Source organism: Gossypium hirsutum, chromosome A06 (assembly GCF_007990345.1).
Source record: "Gossypium hirsutum isolate 1008001.06 chromosome A06, Gossypium_hirsutum_v2.1, whole genome shotgun sequence".
NCBI classification, from domain to species: domain Eukaryota; kingdom Viridiplantae; phylum Streptophyta; class Magnoliopsida; order Malvales; family Malvaceae; genus Gossypium; species Gossypium hirsutum.
In genome coordinates, this window is record NC_053429.1 from 114742701 (window position 1) to 114761172 (window position 18472).

An 18472-nucleotide genomic window follows, 5' to 3' on the forward strand; every position below is an offset into this window, starting at 1 on the left:
AAATCGACCTCGTCAAGTAATAGTTTTGCGTATTAATCCCTACACACCGTCTAATAAATTAAGTATGAAATTAGTAAAAATAGAGTAAAGTTTTAAGTAAGTCAATTTTAAGGGGTAGTTATTTAAAAAAATAAAAATATCTTAATTTATTTTTATAATATATCTATTCTATTATAATTTGTGTGATTAAATTAGATGTTTGGAGGTGAGTGCTACTAACTTTTTTTTTAAAGTATACAAATACAATTACAAATAATGTATATCTAAATCAATTATAACAAAAATAAAGTATTACAAAGTATAATCAAATTAATAATCTAAAATGTTCAACAGAAGCTAAATAACAACTAATTAGAGATAAGTATTTTAAAGCAGTCAAAACATGTTCAACAGAGTAGCGATTAGCAAAAAAAAAATTGGGAAACTAAACCGAATTTTTTTTAATTTATATTAAATTTTACTGTTTCGTCGATCATCGATAAAGTGTGATCCGTATTTGCTCCAGAAGACATCTTCAAATTTGTATAATATAAAAAACAAACATACAATACAATTATTTATTATATTACATTAACTATAAAATATAAAAACAAAAAAAATAAAATTTTAATAAACGTACTTTTTTTTTCCCTCACTCAACTTCTTCATCTATACAAGGAGAGACCAAGCCCCACCCATATATATATAACAATTTTCTTTTAAAACAAAACAATAAAAAGAGTCAAAATAAAAAAAAAATATTTAATATATTTTTTAAAAATTTATATTTATATTTAAATTTAAATTTATTAATAGTCACATCACTGATATGATGTGACAAGTTATAATAAATATATATATATTTTAATTTAAACTTTAAAATTTAAATACATATATCTAATGTTAAAAAAAGAATTTAAAAATAATATTTAAAATTGTAAAAAAATATATTATAAACATTTTAAATATACATTACAAAATTTTTAAAATTAATAATAAAATAAATAAACAAAATAAAATAAGAAAAAAACATAAAATTTCAAAAAAGGAAAAAGAAAAGGAAAAAGACAAAATTTTTAAAAAAATATTTAAAATATTATGATTTCTTATATTATTAAAAAATTATAATTTTTTAAATGTATTTAAAATTTTATTTAAAATTTAAAAAAATAATCTCAAAATACATATCTAAAATTTACAAATATATATATATATATATTAATAAAATATTTCAAAATTTTTAATTAAACATAAAAGAAAAAAAACAATAAAAAGAGTCAAAAAAAGAAAAAAATATATTTAATATTTATAAAATAATATTTAATATATATTTTTTAAAATTTATATTGATATTTAAATTTATTAATAGTCACATCACTGACATGATGTGACTAGTTATAATATATATATATTAATTTAAACTTTAAAATTTAAATATATATACCTAATGATAAAAAAAGAATTTAAAAATAATATTTAAAATTGTATGTAAAATTAATAAAATATTAAACATACATTTCAAATATTATAAAACTAATAATTTCAAAACTAATTTGAAAAATACATTTTTAAAATTTATAAAAAATTAATTTCACAAATATATATATAAAGTTAAAAAAATTTTAAAAATAATAATTAAAATTTTAAAAAAAAATTATAAAACATTTTAAATATATATTACAATTTTTTTAAAATTAATAATATAAATTAAATAAGTAAAATAAATTAAGAAAATAATATAAAACTTAAAAAAGAAAAAAATTTAAGAAAGAGACAAAATATAAGAAAAAAAGTTAAAAAAATAAAAAAAGTAAAAAAAATATAAAAAATATAAAAACCTAACAAATCAGAAAAATGGTGGCGCTATTTACAATGACTCTACCGAAAAATAGAAATTTTTTTTAAGTCCCTGTTTTTCTAGATTTTTTAGTATTTTTTTAGTATTTTATATTAGTGGCGCCATTCAACATGACTCCACCAAAAAATACTTTTTTAATACCCTTGGCTGACGTGGCAAAGTGGTGACACCATATCATATGGTTCCACCACTTTTTACTGTAAAAAATAGGTTATTTTTGTACATAATTAAAAGGATAAATTATTTTGATAATTAATTTATTTGTTAGGGTTACTTTTATAAAAAAGCCCAAGTCAGCCTCTCCCCCCCCCCTTTTTCTTGCTTTGTTTTGTTTTGCTTTGCTTTAGCTTGAGAAGATGCAAATGGAAGAAAGAAGAGGGAACATCAAAGCAGAGAATGAGATGACCATCAACATGAAGGAAGAACAAAGCACACTTGACTGGAGAGGGAGGCCCTCCAACCCTAACAAACATGGTGGCTTCCAAGCTGCTTCATTTGTTCTTGGTTCGTTCACTTCTCTTCTGTTTCTTTTTCCATCGTTTTCTTTTGATCTTTTCCCATTAAGGCATGAGTTTGAGAATGTTATTTTAAAAAAAATGAAACTATATGAAAACGAAACATATATAAAACATCTGAAGGGACTTAACCTAGTTGCTTCATGCAATCAAAGGTGATAGTTATGTATTTATAATTCATTATGGAGTGTGCTGTATGAATGAACTCAGGGCTTCAGGCATTTGAGATAATGGCAATAGCAGCAGTGGGGAACAACCTGATTACATATGTTATAAATGAGATGCATTTCTCCCTCTCCAACTCGGCAAACATAGTGACAAACTTTGTGGGAACAATCTTCCTTTTGCCCCTTCTTGGTGGTTACCTCTCTGACTCTTTTCTTGGGAGTTTCTGGACCATGCTAATCTTTGGCTTTGTGGAGCTTTCTGTAAGCTTGCTTCTTCTTCTATATTTTATACCATATACATTCACTCACCCTTTTTATTGTTTTTATCTTCTTTTTCAACTCCCCCTTTTTGTCTCTCTCTCTTCAAAAATAGTGGCTTAGCTTTCTCATCTGCAGTAGAAGTTTGGTCAGCACTGTACCCTTTTTACAAAAGGAAAGCCAAATTTGAATCCGATTGAGTTAATCTCAATATCCATAATCATTCTTTTCTATCTTCAAGCTACAGCCTCTTTTCATAAAACCTACTTATTTCTATCTTTTATGTACTTATATAAATAATTTTGTAGGGATTGATATTGCTGTCAGTCCAAGCTCATGTTCCCCAATTAAAGCCACCAAAGTGCAACATGGCAACTGATGGAGAGAAATGTGAAGAAGCAAAGGGGGTGAAGAGCTTGATTTTTTTTGTTGCACTATACTTGGTGGCATTAGGAAGTGGATGTGTTAAACCCAACATGATTGCTCATGGGGCTGATCAGTTCAACATTCAAACCAAAAAGCTCTCAACCTACTTTAATGCTGCCTATTTTGCCTTCTCCGTTGGTGAACTCATTGCCCTTACCCTTCTTATATGGATCCAAACTCATGCCGGTATGTATGTCGGATTCGGACTCTCAGCTGCTGCAATGGCCATGGGACTAATTACCTTGGTTTCTGGGACACTGTATTACAGAAACAAGCCTCCTCAAGGAAGCATATTCACCCCCATTGCTCAAGTAATCAAATCTCATCTCTCATTCTCATTTTGCCATTCTACAATTTTTTTAAATTAATGTTTAGTTTTCTTTTACATGTATCTCTTCAGGTTTTGGTGGCAGCCATATTAAAGAGAAAGCAAACTTGTCCATCTAATCCTAATTCCAATTGCAGTATGCTTCAGACGCAAAGGTTTAGGTAATTTAAATCCTACATAATTGCCTCTTAATTGATGCCTTCATTGCACGTTGTGTTCTGAATATAACGTAGATTATTCTTATTATTATTTTATTAGTGTGATCTATGACTTTTGGTGGATTTATATTCTATGTGTTGTCAATGTAGAGATGTGATCCCACCCGTTAAAAGGATGAACTATTTTTATTTATTTTTTCAAAAGTTATTAGTAAGTGCCAGTGCATGGTTCACACAATGTTTCTAAAAACAATAAAATAAAAAAATTTATTTGATTGTTAAAGAATTGGGTAAATTTTTTAATTTAATGTGTACATAATGCAAAAATAAGATTAATTTTCAAAATATTTAGATGCTTACCTTAAATATTTCTTTTTATTTTTTATTTTTTTTAGCTTGGATTATCTATCAATTTTTTCACTAAGCGAATATAATTTAACTCCACAAATTAATATAATATACATGCATATATGGACTTGTGAAAGTGTACATCATAATTTTATGAAACTGCACTGTCCACATTTCAATATATATAATTGTACTGTTCGCATAAATTTTAATTTTTTTTTAAATAACATAAATTTTAAATTTAAAAATTTATAATAATTATTGGATATACTGATAGTGAAAAATTTTAATTTCATAAACGAGGTTAAAATTTTATTATCTGTCCTTAATTTATATTTAAAATTTTAAAAATAATAAATAAAACATTTTACTTATAAAATAAAAATTTTCATGTGTATTAAATAATTATCCTTTAATAATATTATATAATTACTCAAAAATTAGAGTAAGAGCTGTATATACATATATGATTGTGAGAAAGATACGGTAAAATAACTTATTTTCTTATACACATATTATTTGACTGAATTAAGGTTACAAGTTAAATAATTTAATTAAAAAAATTAAAAATAAATTCATTAATTATTGAACCCAAACATTAAAAAAATTAATTCATAAATAATTTATGACTGGCCTACAATACAAATATTAAATGATTATTTTATAATATAATTTTATTATTAAGTTTTCCCTGTACATATTTATAGGTTTGTTGGATGATAATATTGAATGGTGTTTAGGTTCCTGGACAAAGCATGCATCAAAAATGATGGAAATAACAGGAGGAAGGAAAGTCCATGGAGATTGTGCAGTGTAAGCCAAGTGGAGAAAGTGAAGATACTGATAGCAGTAATTCCTGTATTTGGTTGCACCATTGTTTTCAACACCATTTTGGCTCAGCTCCAAACATTTTCAGTGCAACAAGGAAGTGCCATGGACACTCAACTCACCAACTCTTTACATATCCCTCCAGCTTCCCTTCAGTCCATCCCTTACATCATGCTCATCTTCATTCTCCCTTTATACCACAAATTCTTCGTCCCCTTCGCCACCAACATCACCGGTCACGAATCCGGAATTTCTCCTCTTCAAAGAATAGGATCGGGTCTTTTCCTTGCAACGTTTTCCATGATTTCAGCAGCTGTAATGGAGAAGAAGAGAAGGGAGTCGGCCTTACATTCGGGCAAAACAATATCCATATTTTGGATCACCCCACAGTTCCTAATCTTTGGATTATCAGAAATGCTTACTGCGGTTGGCCTCATTGAGTTCTTCTACAAGCAGTCCTTGAATCGGATGCAATCATTTTTTACTGCCATAACCTATTGCTCTTACTCATTTGGCTTCTACCTCAGTTCAGTGCTTGTTTCCCTGGTAAATAAGATCACTTCAGCTTCTTCCAATGCCGGTGGTTGGCTTAGCTACAATGATCTCAACAAAAACAGGCTTGATCTTTTCTACTGGTTGTTAGCAGTCCTCAGCTTTCTCAACTTCGTAAACTATCTATTCTGGGCTAGATGGCATTCTCACCATTCTTCTCTACCACCACAACCCGCCGCACTGTCAAAAGATGGTGGATATGAGAACATACCATAAATTAATATTGCATGGAACGTCGATTTTCTACATATAATATGAGTATTTCAAGCCAATATTATCTACTATATAACTTGTATGATAGATAAAGATTTAGGATGCCATTCGGAAAGCTCTTTTAAAACGTATACAGGTTGTATAAACAAGTAAAGAAGACACTATAATTAAAGCGTATCATTCTTGAATGTTTGTTTTAATGGTCTCGACAGATAATTATTATGATTATGCGGTATTTGAATTGATGTTTCTCATTTCATAGGTTCCTTAGGAACCTTATTTGGATTACCTACAAAAAAATGTTTCTTATTTCATAGGTAAATTATATATAGCTTGGTGGATGTTATATATAGTTATTTTAGATGCAAAATTAGGAATAAAAAAGGGCTGGGCACTTAATTTTTTATATAAATTTTTAATAAGTATTGAGTATAATGGTAAAATATAAAGAAAATTTAAATTAAAATCCTAGAAATAACATTATTGAAAGGGAGGAATAACTATAAACCTGAAAAAAATTAATTTTGATGAAGTTGATAAAAAGAATTAAATGTTTACCCATTTACAAGGATTCACTGCATCCTCTTAATGTTAGCCCTTTTTGTCCATTATATATCAGTTAAGGGCATCCATTTGATCATGAAAGAGCACCTTATGAATATTGCTTTTGACAAGAAAGGAATACGAAAGCAGCAACTGGGGAGCTTAGCAAGTGCTTTCTTGCTAGGACTGAGGGGCCCTTTTTCAACAGCTACCGGATCTAACTTCTTTGATTTGATGCATGAATATGAAACATAATCGAGATAAAGTCAAATGGTGAAAAAATTATATATTTTTCTAAAAGAAGAAAAGGTGACCTATCAAAAGAAAGCAATTAGGAAATTAAAGTAGAGAGAAAGTGGTATGCATGTTATTATTACCGAATACGCATCTTCTAAGAAACATGTCTCCAGCATGTCTCAAACTTCTCTCTCGCAACATACTTCACCAATAGGCTCCTCTTCACACACAATTGGTTATAAGATTATATCCATCTATCTATCAATATGTTTGCTAAAAGACTGGCATGGAACCGACAGTTGCCCCGTTGGGGAATGGAGTTGCATTTCGTTTTATTGAGAATTAGTTGCATAAATTATTTTATTAATGCATATGGGACTCAAGACCCATACATGATAATAGTGTACAATGAGATTCAAATCTAGATGCTCAATAAATCATTCATTAACATTTTACATACAATACCAAGACCTCATTAAGAGCTTCGTGGTATGATTAACCATCATTAAATATATTTATAGATTCACTGAAGTATATAAAATACAAATATTTTTTTATTAAGAATATAGCCACACTTAGCATGATTTGGCTTTTTATTCTTTAAATTTTTATAATTTTTTAATTATATAAAATTTTTAGTAAGTTTTTCTCGTTAATAGATATTGACTACAAAATTTATTTAGTAAATTATTAGTCAAATTTTTTAGACTTCACAAGCATATTAAGGGTTTGATAAGTGTATTATAAAGTATAATAAAATAAATAAATAAAAATAATTACATATCTATGTTGTGTTTATACTATTTTTATGTCATGCCTAATTATTTTTTCTTGTGTTTGTGCTAATATCTCAATCCATAAAATATTTCATATAATTTTTCATAATGATTTTATTGTTAAGTCTAAATATAATTACTTAAAAATTTTATCATTATTTATTTATTTATTAATATAATTATTATAAATATTGTTTAAAATCTTAATCCAATTTCCCGAAGAAGCGAGGGCATATTCTAATAAATATAAAAGTCATAATAAAAATCAAGTTTGTGAAAATGATCTTTTGCAAGAATAAACACTGTATGGTCAGCTAACTCCGCTCCCAAAAAAAATAAAAAAAACCCTTCATGGTAAACAAATCATTTCTCTATTTTTCTTTTTTTATAATTGGATATAAGGTGCTTAGTAGAGATTGAACTCATGTTCTCATGTCAATTCTTTTAATATAACATGAAAAGTCTTAAAAAGTAATATTACCTCATCATTTAACATAAATTTGTTTCATCTATGACGAAATAAACGGGCACCAGTGCCTACTAAAATTGCTTTTAATTACCAGAGAAAAGGTGAAGTTAACTTTAACATGAGGCATACTAATAATAAGGTGAGAGAAAAGTTGTTGAGAACTTAGCTACTAAAATCACTGAAGCTACATGCTTTGTTCAAAAATTTCTTTGAATTGCCTATTGGAGCACTCTATTCCATTCCTTGTTCGACCATTTATTTGAATAAACTGTTGGACAACAGTCTGGACATTTTGTTTGGACAACCTACATGCAATTTCGGGTTGGCGTTCTTGGCTTACACTACACCAAAATTGTGTTTTCATTTTAATAACGTCACAAAAAATCAATTTTTGACTTTCTATGACATTTTTTTCTGAAATGTAAAAAAGAAAAAATCATGTATTAACCATAAGAGAAAGTTTTTGTGCCACTTTAAAAATGCCACGAAAAGTTTACTTTTGTGACGTTAAAGTCTAGAAACGTCAAGAAAAGTTCACTTTTTGTGACATTTTTAAGAGTCAAAAACATCATGAAAAACATTGGTTATTTGTGACGCACAAAAATGTCATGAAAGAGTAGGGCAAAACATCACGAAAGGTTTTCAATTCATGACGTTTATAAAATGTCAAAAAAAGATTGAGAAAAAAGTAACCAATTATGTCTATATGAGAAAAAAGTAACCAATTATGTCTATATGTGACTGTAATATCCTGAATTAGGGCTTAATCGGAATAGTGGTTTCGTGACCACAAATCCGAGATAGAAATAATTATTTTACAATGATTTTGATGTTTATGATATGATTGCATGATTGTGTGAAAATTTCGTGATGAAATTCTATGCCTAAAGTGCTTAAATTGAAAGTAGGGACTAAATCGAATAAGTTGCAAAACTTGCATTCTAGAAGTTTTTAGTATGAAATTGTTTTGGAATATTAATGAGGAGGTCTTAAATAGAAATTTGACCAATTTTAAGTTCATGGACAAAATTAGGACATGGAAGGAATTTTTGGAAAGTTTAGTAGTAAGGGTATTTTGGTCATTTAGTTATTAAAATGAACTAAAAACAAAATTAAAAGCCAATTTTTGTCCATCTTCTTCATTAGGCCGAAATTTCAAGGGTTCTCCATAGCTAGGGTTTGTTTCAAGCTTCCAAGCTCCATAGTAAGTGATTCCAAGCCCCGTTTTTAATGTTCTTTACGTTTTTGGAATCCCGGAAGCTCAATTAAGCTTATGCTAGCAATAATTCAACCTAGGGTTTATATTTGGAAAAATACCCATAGGTGAAATTTGTGTATTTTAATGTTTTATGATAGAATATGGAGTTTTAAATTATGTTAGACAACTTGTGCTACTCGGTTTTTAGTGAAAACGAGTAAAAGGGCTTAATCGGCAAAAATACCTAATAGTCACAAGTATATGTTAGAGAGAGAATTTGATGTTGCCATAGAAGGGAAAAGTGATCAGCATGTTATAAAACATAAGAATAAGGAATAAAGTTTAATTCCCGAGCCTAGGGGCAAAAGTGTAATTATGCAAAAGTTTAGGGGCAAAAGTGTAATTTTTTAAAGTTCCTATTAAATGCTGTTTTGATAAATGTATGTATTAAATAAGATTAATTTGGTATTATAGATCAAGAAAAACGAGATTCAAGTCGTGATTGAGGAAAATAAAAGATTGTGGACTAAATTGCAAAATCTTTATATTTTGGTACTAAGGTAAGTTCATGTGTAAATAATGTAGCATAAATGTTATTTTTAAGTTATTAATGTTAATTATATGATATGCTGATTTTTAATCGTGAAATATTATGCTTTGTGGTTAATGTTGAGTAATATGCAAATTATGTTTACTACTTGATAAATATGAATTGCTACCGAGTATCGGTTCCGATATTCCATGGAAGACGGCAAATGTGAGATCGAGGGAAAAAGCCCGTTTGAACCTTAGGAATAGATTAGGATACAAGTGACATGTCACTAGGATGGTTGAGCATCCGAACTCGTTGAGTTGAGTCCGAGTTCACTTATTGATGCGAATGTCTGAACTCATTGAGTTGAGTCCGAGTTTGTGAAATGTAACTAGGCATCCGAACTCGTTGAGTAGTCCGAGTTCATTTATGGATGCGAACGCTCGAGCTCGTTGAGTTGAGTCTGAGTTCACTTAGGGGCGGGTTACATGATTTCTTGATTACATATGAGGCACTTATGTGCAAATTATCCGTGTATCCGAGTTGTATTCCGATATGTTCAACGGGTGAAATTTCTAGTGAAATGGAAGAACACTTAAGATGCAAGCGACGTTTTGGTAAGTGTTGTGAAATGGACACTTTGGACAGGTATGTTCTTAACCCTCGGGTTGAAAATAGATACAACAACGATAAGGTGGTAAGATGATGAATGATGTTTAGAAATGTGATATATGTTTTGGTGATACCATGCTAAAGTTGTTTGGTATATTTGTATTGTTATGTTACTTGTTATTTACATATGAACTTACTAAGCATTTATGCTTACTCCTTCCTTTTCATTCACTGTAGTTTTGAACAAGCCGGCTCAGGAATCGGGACAGGTCGAAAGTTCGATCACACTATCCAAAGGACTTTTATCTTAGTAAATGGCTTGTACAACTACTTAAGTATGGCATGTATAGCAATATACCTATTTTGTGTAAATAATTTTATGATATGGCCATGTTTGGTTGAGAAAATGTTTGATATTGATAAGTTATGGTGATGGCTAATTTAGATCATGTTTGATATCATGGAAGTTTAACAGGTTATCTAGTTCATAAAAATTCATGGAAAGATGAAACTTGCCTTAAAACAGAATATTACTGCAGCAATGACATGAATTTGAAAATCACTAAAAATAGTATAAATATAACTAAATGATGAGTAAGTTATGAAATTTAAGCTTAATGAGTCTATTTTCATATGGATTGAACAAAACAGGAATATAAATTATATTTTATGAGATATTTAAACTTTTGCGAAACAGGGCCAGAGTGATTTCTGGATCCCCTGTTCTGACTTTAAAAATTCATAATAAATTTTACTAAAATAATTAGAAGTTTTTATTTATATGTACAGATTCCTTATTGAGTCTAGTTTTAATAGAAATAAACTTCATAGTCATTGAAATTTTTTATAGAGATATATCTGATTTGTAATACACAGAGGTCAGAGCAGTCGAACCTTGAAATAGGGGATACTTTAATTAATAAAATGTACTAATTGGCCCAATAAAAAATTCTAGAAAACAATTAGTAAATAGATATATGAGTTTAGATTCAGGGAAAATTTACGGATCTTGATTTTGAGTTTCGTAACTCAATATATGATTTTTCTTGTAATTGTGACGCGAGTAGCGAGAAAGCTGTGAATGTAGAAACAAATGATTTGAAGTTCTTAAATTGATAAATTATGTTCGGTAACCCCTCAAACTCGACTCCGGTGATGGTCTTGGGCGTGGGGGCGTTACATTTACGTTTTTAAAATACACGAAAAGATACTTTTGGTTACTTCTATTTTTTTAACAAAGGTAACTATAGTTACAAAAGCATCACGGAAACTATTAGTTTTCATGGCAGTTATATTATGAACAGTAAGAAACGAAAAGAATAAAAAAGTTAAAGAAAATACTTAGAATATAAATATAAAAAAAAATCTCCACAAGTAATAACATAAATAAAGCAACAAAAAGAGTACTGATATATAAAGCCCACAAGAAGTTAAATTCAAGTAATAAGGTTCAAACATTAACACTTAAAACCAAAATAGAAATGAAAATTAGCCTAGTTGGTCTCCCAAAAGATAATTTCACCTTGCTCTCCAACCAAACGAAGATTTTTTAGTATTCTTTCTTGGTAATATTCTAACACATCCAATTCCGGTTCCTTTCTTCTAAAGATCTCATCAAATTGTTGCAACACCTTTCACCTACCCTGATTTCTACAATAGTTTTCAACCTTAGGTCAAGGTTTTTTGTCTTCCATTAGCATTACACCCTACAATTAACAAGTCATTTGGAAAATTTTTTGTTAAAAGGAATTTGTTCGCTTAAAATTATTAAAAAAAGATAAAGGTAGGTGAGTAGATAGTCTCACTCAAACCATTTGTCTCAATAGTGTCAAATTCAATCCATTCCATCATATAACTTAACATAGAAGCTATAATACCCCAAAAAATTTGATATGACACGTGGCATAATCTCAAACTCAAATATCAATAAATTATGAGAGAATGTGAAAATGACTCAAATAAGAAATTTTATGAACGAAATTTGATATTGGCAATAGAAATATGTCAAAATAGTTGTAAAAGTGATAGTATGAAAAAAAGGAGCAAACCGCAAAATTTCAAAAGTATGACTAATGTGCAAAATCATTTGAATAAGAAAAATATTGATTCTTATGTATTATTTGACATAAAATGGACTGAAATTTGATTTTATGTAATGAAAATCACTTTTGGGACTAAATTGGAAAACTTAAATAGTGTAGGACTAAATTGTAAATTTCCTATTTTTTGGTGGGAAAAGAGATAAAGTGCAATTTTTACCACTTAAGGAATGATATTGGAGATTTAACATGAATTATGGGCTTAAACTAGTCTAAGTATCGAATCTTGAGAGAATCAATTTAAAGGACAAAATGGGCAAAATAGTAATTTTACTATAAAAAGGTAATTTGGTCAATTCTTGAGACATTTATGCTAGAAATAGTATTTTAATATGATATTTGGTGCCTGAAATTAATTTGGATCGTTTGAACCTCATATTAAGGAAATGGGCTTCAAATCGTTATGAATGGACTTAAGTTGTTAGACATGGGTCCAAGGTCCACATGTCAATATTTTTGTAAGGAATGTGAACCCCCATTGGCCATATTTTTTCTCCACTTTTTGAGTAGTAGCAACAACCATTGTTTTCATTTTCTCTTCTTCTAATATCTTACTTATTTCTTCAATTTCTCTCAAAATTTCCACTACCCACCTTAAGATTTTGTAAAAATTGTCATGGGAACAACCTCCTAAGCCCAATTTCTCCATTAGTTTCTTCAAATTGCAACCTAATATTTATGTAGTTTTTATGAGAGAAGTAGAAGTTAGAGTGAAAAATCTTCAATAAGGTATGAAATGACTTTCTACATCTATTCTAAGTTAAATATTGTAAATGGTTGTTTTGAGAAAGCTTAGAATGAGTTCATATTATTTTTTGAATATATTTTGGGCTTATGGAAATGAAGAGATGGTGATTAGTGGATTTTCAAGCTTGATTGATAAGGGAATAAAGCTTATAAAAGCTTGATTAAGCACTGTAGAGTATACATAGAGCTAAGTTCATGGATACTCATCTTTCTCCTAAGTTAGAAAGTTTGGGGTTTACATAATTAATGTTATAATTAAGTGTTTAATGATGCTAATATTCGTGTGAAATTCCATGGTATGAATATTTTAAATAACACATTAAAATGAGAAGTTGTAAATATATATATGGCTATGAAATGCTTTTCGAATTAAAATTGTGTCATAAGAATTTTGGGGTGCCATGGAAGTAGAGGTGAACATGTATGAACCATGTTACTATTATGGAAAGATTAGATGAGGCCACTATGGCCAAAAATATGTCAAAGTACAAAATCTTGCTTGAAGTCGACAAGTGTTGATACAACCCTGAAATACCAAAACTATCATAAAATTTATGGAAATCTTTTGTAAATATTTATTGTATGTTTAATTGACTATACTGAAATTATATCAAGTGTAATATTGTAAATTTACATTTGTATATTTGAAAAATGTGGTTTCAAACTAGTATGTAAAGTTCAACTATGTCAAACGATGTTAGAATCTTAATTATTGATATGAAAACGACTTTAAGAAAGAACATTGTAAGATGTCTCCTTATGGAGATGAAAATAAAATCAATGAAATCTTGTGTAGTGGCATAATGCCATGATTTAAATTATTGATTTATACTATAGTGGTTTATGCCATGAATACTAATATTGAGTTGTAATTTGATTTGATACATGAGTTTACTAGTATTCTGGAAACCTTGGAACAGGGCCCTAAGATAAATAGTTAGTATGCTATTGACATGTACTCCGATACTCTTATTACTTGCACTTCGGTACTCTTGTTCCTAGCACTTCAATCTGATCTAGATCTGGTCTTCGAATCCCAAATTTCAATTTAAAAAGGTATTAACTTTAAATAAATGAAATGGAAAAGTAAGCCTTCAAGAAATTGGTGTAATAAAACATCTAAACAAATTGTAGTCTAATTGAAACCCTTGATATTAATGTGAGTTAATAATTGTGTAAGCCCTTAGGAATGAAAATTGAAACTAAAAGGTAAGATTCATAAATGAATCAAATACCAAAATTAGGAACACATGCATAACATGAATTGTTAATAAATCATCAAACTATAAGTTGAGGCCTAATTTGATTACTCATATGAAAGGAGTTGAAATAGTGACAATGTGGCTTAAATAAACATGAAAGGATCATTCCTATAAAGGGGCTTAAGGTCAATAAAAACTTATGATAGATTTTATCCTTGTTACTTAACAAGATTTATAGCTCACGCATTAATTGTTTAAAACACGTAAGTATAGACTTGCCAAAAAGTTGCTAAGATAGCTAGGGAGCATTGCATCACTAGACGATCCATTAAGGTTGTTCTTTAAATGTTAAAGTGTAAATTGTAATAGGTTAGTTGCATATATACTAAATCTTGTATTGAGTATAAATATTGTAACGTGAATGACATGTTTTAAATTCATTTTAAATTTTTTTAGCAAAAATTTATACCATTCCAATTTGAATGTTTATGTCATGTTTTTTTTTACCCAAATGAGTTTGATTTATTTTGGAATGATTTGGTATTTTTTGGGGTTCAAATAGGGGTGTTTTAGAGCCAGTTTTGACCATTGGGGCAGAGGTATCAATACTTAGCCCTAGAGGTATCGCATGTTGGATCTAGTTACTTAAGTATAGTATTCTCGTCTATGTAAACTTTTATTTTTCAAAAAAAAATTGGTTTAATAAAAGTCCATTAATTATATTAATGAACTTTTTATATTGTTCTCAATGGTTTTTGCATGCAAAGCAAAATGGAAGAAAATATTAGCTCACCGGTTATCTAATATTTAACTAATACTAAGCAGTATTATATGGTCAAATCGTAATACAGAAAGATAACTTGTATTAGTAGATGAACCTAATTATGTTCTTAGTTATTAGTAGATGAACCTAATTATGTTCTTAGTCTAATAAAAAATGAGAAAATCTATAACCTCCCCCTAACCCAGCCTAAACATGACGATCGGATTCTGAAGGTTACGTTGGCCATCGAAATCGCCTAATAAAACCACTAGAGTTTACAAAACAGTCTTTTTAAAACATTTGTTTATCTATTTTTCACAAAAAACTTACGAGTTTCAAAAACCGTTTGATTTCAACATTTTTTAAAACTTAGTTCATTTCCAATTTAGTTACTTTCCATTCTCATTTATATAATATCATAGTGGAAAAGTGATATTTAACATAGTTTTAATGAAAATTGGGTTTGCTTGCTAAATTAACTCAAATTCCATGTCTTAATAGCCCAAAATTAATTTAAATGTCATGCATGCCAAAAAAAAAACCCAAATTAAAAATCTCATGCAATAGTTTATATAAAACAATACAGTCTCAAATATTAGTAATTATAATAGTAAAGTCTTGAAATACTTTTAGTGAAAATAATTTGAGTCAAGACCTTCGAATATCATGTCATGTTCTAACCTTGCGGGTTGTATGTAAAGATTGAAATAAGAAAGGTGAGCTTTAAAGAGCTCAGTGTGAGTTTAAACACAAGAAAACCACTGTAAAAAGTAAACAAACATACTTAATAACAGTTCTCATCACAATCATATAAAAAAACAAAACTTGACAGTTTTTTTGAGTATGCTCATGAATGTTATTGTAGTTCAGGTATAACAGAAAAGTTCCTACCCATACTCCGCTACACACTACAGTAAGAGTTCCTCAGAACTCATCCATCCCTACACACTGCATTGTGGATAAACCACAAGTAATAAAAATTGTGGGTAAACCACAATAGGTTTCAGATAAAAAGATTATAGATAAATTGCCAGTAAGATGTGGATGAACCTCCAGTTTTTGCAGATTTAAAACTGCCAGTACTTCTTCCTTTCAAAACGTCCCAATCTTTATGCTATGTGGCATGACATGCTAATAATAGTACAGTATAGAAACAATAGTCATACATATCATGCAATTATTTTAATGGTAAAAGTGGGCATGTTGAACATGCATTCAGTAATACAATAACAGTGGCAACAATAACAAATCGTTGAGTGTAAAGTGACAGTAGGCATGTGTCATTCATATATCATGCAAATAACTGTAACAATTCTATCATTTATATCCTAGATTCTAGAATATACATAATATTAGGGGTTCAATTGAGTGTACAATATGTTAAGTTGTTCATAACATGTGTTAAATGAGCCTATTTATAGACTTAGAGTGACTATCGTCCTTAACCCTAGGTCAGCTGTTGTCTTCGTGCTTAATGTTTGATTTTGCAGATTAAAACATCCTTGGCTCATAATTATTTCCCATACAGAGGTGATGTCGCAACACACCAGGTCATGTGTCACGACATCGAAGGCAATATGCTTATCTTCAAGGTATCTTCAGGGGTATGTCGCGACATCCTCAAGCTATGTCGTGACACCAAAGACAGTCTTGAAATTCTTCTATTTTGCTCCCTATGTTACGATATCCAACTCTCTGTGTTGCAACACAGCGACCAGTATTGAGTTAGTACACCTTCTAATGGTCTCATGCATGCTCACAAAGCATATTAGCTCACCCTTAGGCCTCATTCGGCCCCTAAGGTCAAAAAAAGACTCAAATTACACAATTTATTAAATTTAAATAGAATTATGAAAACTTAACTAAAACTTAACAAAAGTACTTGTATTCAAGCTTTTAAAGTACGAAAACTAGTTTAATATGCTACATCGAATTACGGCAGATCAACGACTCTTAAACATGTATGATACAAAGATTGGTTTTGGAACACATAACTAGGAATAATCATATCTACACATAATTCTAACATGATATATAAACAACTTACCACTCTCAGTATCAAATACCTAAGTTCAGTATATTACAAAGTATACAAACAATAAGGTCCCGAAATATATAGACCCATCAATAAATCAAACAGGTAATTTGATTATCCTAGTAGAATACAAACAGTCATTATTGTGATAACTCAATATAACGTCAATTCATGAACAGATCTACCTAAGTCACTTAGGGTTTTCAGCTTGTAATGTTCTGAGGCTTAGGACAGGTATGGAATTCAAGAACAGAAAGCATCAAAATAGTTTCAAGCATGAAAGTATTTGGTACATCGTATTGTTCCCTATTCTCCCCTTTAATAACCCTTACCTGTTCATTGTCTTATTTCTCCTTCTCTCACCTTCCTTATTTCTCCATGTAGGAAGTCATAGCATGATATAACAACTACAGTTAGCTCATGACTTTTTATGCACTAATGATTGCGATTTCTATCATTGTGAATTTTGTTTTTGAGTCACTTTTAACTTTCCAACATCTCTCACTTACAATGCTTTCTTTTCCATTGCTTACATACTTTTTTCTACTTGTTTTGTATTTTTCTGAAATTTTCTTTTATTTTGCACCTTTTGGCTACCTATAGTCACAATATCACATTGGTTCTTCTTATTTCACTTTGATTTTCACAAAACCACCATGATGTATCTACCTATCCCTCAATACATAAGGCTAAACATTTAAATTCAAGCAATTTAGGGACCAAAGAAAAAGGGTAAGTAAAAATTGATATTTTGGCTCTAGTTTTGTATGAAGGTTCATCAAGAAGCATTTTATGGCTAAAAAATAAGTAATAAGGATTGATGAATAAGGTTAGCTTTTTGGCTCTAGTTTATACCAAACAATGTCTTAGGTCATTCCTAGGTATCTCGATATTCATAGACTTAATAATCAAGTAATCACAAATTTAATCATTCATCATACATACTAGCATGCTCATTTCCTTATAATTTCTCTGGCATTTGGTATATTCGATTACTTAATGCTTATTTACATTCTAGTCTATAGAACTTAGTAGTCTAATAACGAAAAATTTAAAATCATTTATTATCATGCTAAACTTATAGTAAACACAACCAACCTATATACATGCTCCTAACCAATCAATTTTTTTTATAAGATCAAGCACACTTTGACAAGAAAAATAAAATAAAAAACATAAAACAAAATAAGAAAAATTTTCTTATGTTACACCCCACACTTTAGATAGCACATTGTCCCTAATGTGCCGCCCTTGTATATATAAGAAAAGAATTTACCCGATTGACGATGACATTGTTGTAGTTTTATGGTGGGTGCTTCATTTATTGTTCGTTGTAAGCTTGTAAATGTCGTGCTTCTTTCATGTGAGGTTCCTACATAGAAAATTTGAAAAATGAGAATATATATATATATATATATAAATCTATTGTTAATCCTACTCCTAAACTAAAACAAAAATCATCACAATTATTTACAATCCAAAAAATTAAAATTACAATGTTCAGTCAATCATCATCCTCCTCTTGAGAATCCATCTCATCCCCCTCCTCTTCAGCTTCCTCATCCTCTCTATCTTCCCTTTCCTCACACCCTTGCTCTTCTACTTCATGATGGGAATGTATCAGATCGA

The 18472-nt window shown here is 29.4% G+C and overlaps 1 protein-coding gene across 1 annotated transcript; it reads left to right on the forward strand.

Moving 5' to 3' along the window:
* Nucleotides 1-2133: 2133 nt before the first annotated feature.
* Nucleotides 2134-5875, forward strand: LOC107961950 (protein NRT1/ PTR FAMILY 4.3). The gene is made up of 5 exons (XM_016898135.2): nt 2134-2341; nt 2563-2780; nt 3086-3514; nt 3604-3692; nt 4778-5875. Exons 1-5 carry the CDS (start codon nt 2194-2196, stop codon nt 5631-5633), a joined length of 1740 nt encoding a protein of 579 aa, XP_016753624.2. The 5' UTR covers nt 2134-2193; the 3' UTR covers nt 5634-5875.
* Nucleotides 5876-18472: the final 12597 nt, after the last annotated feature.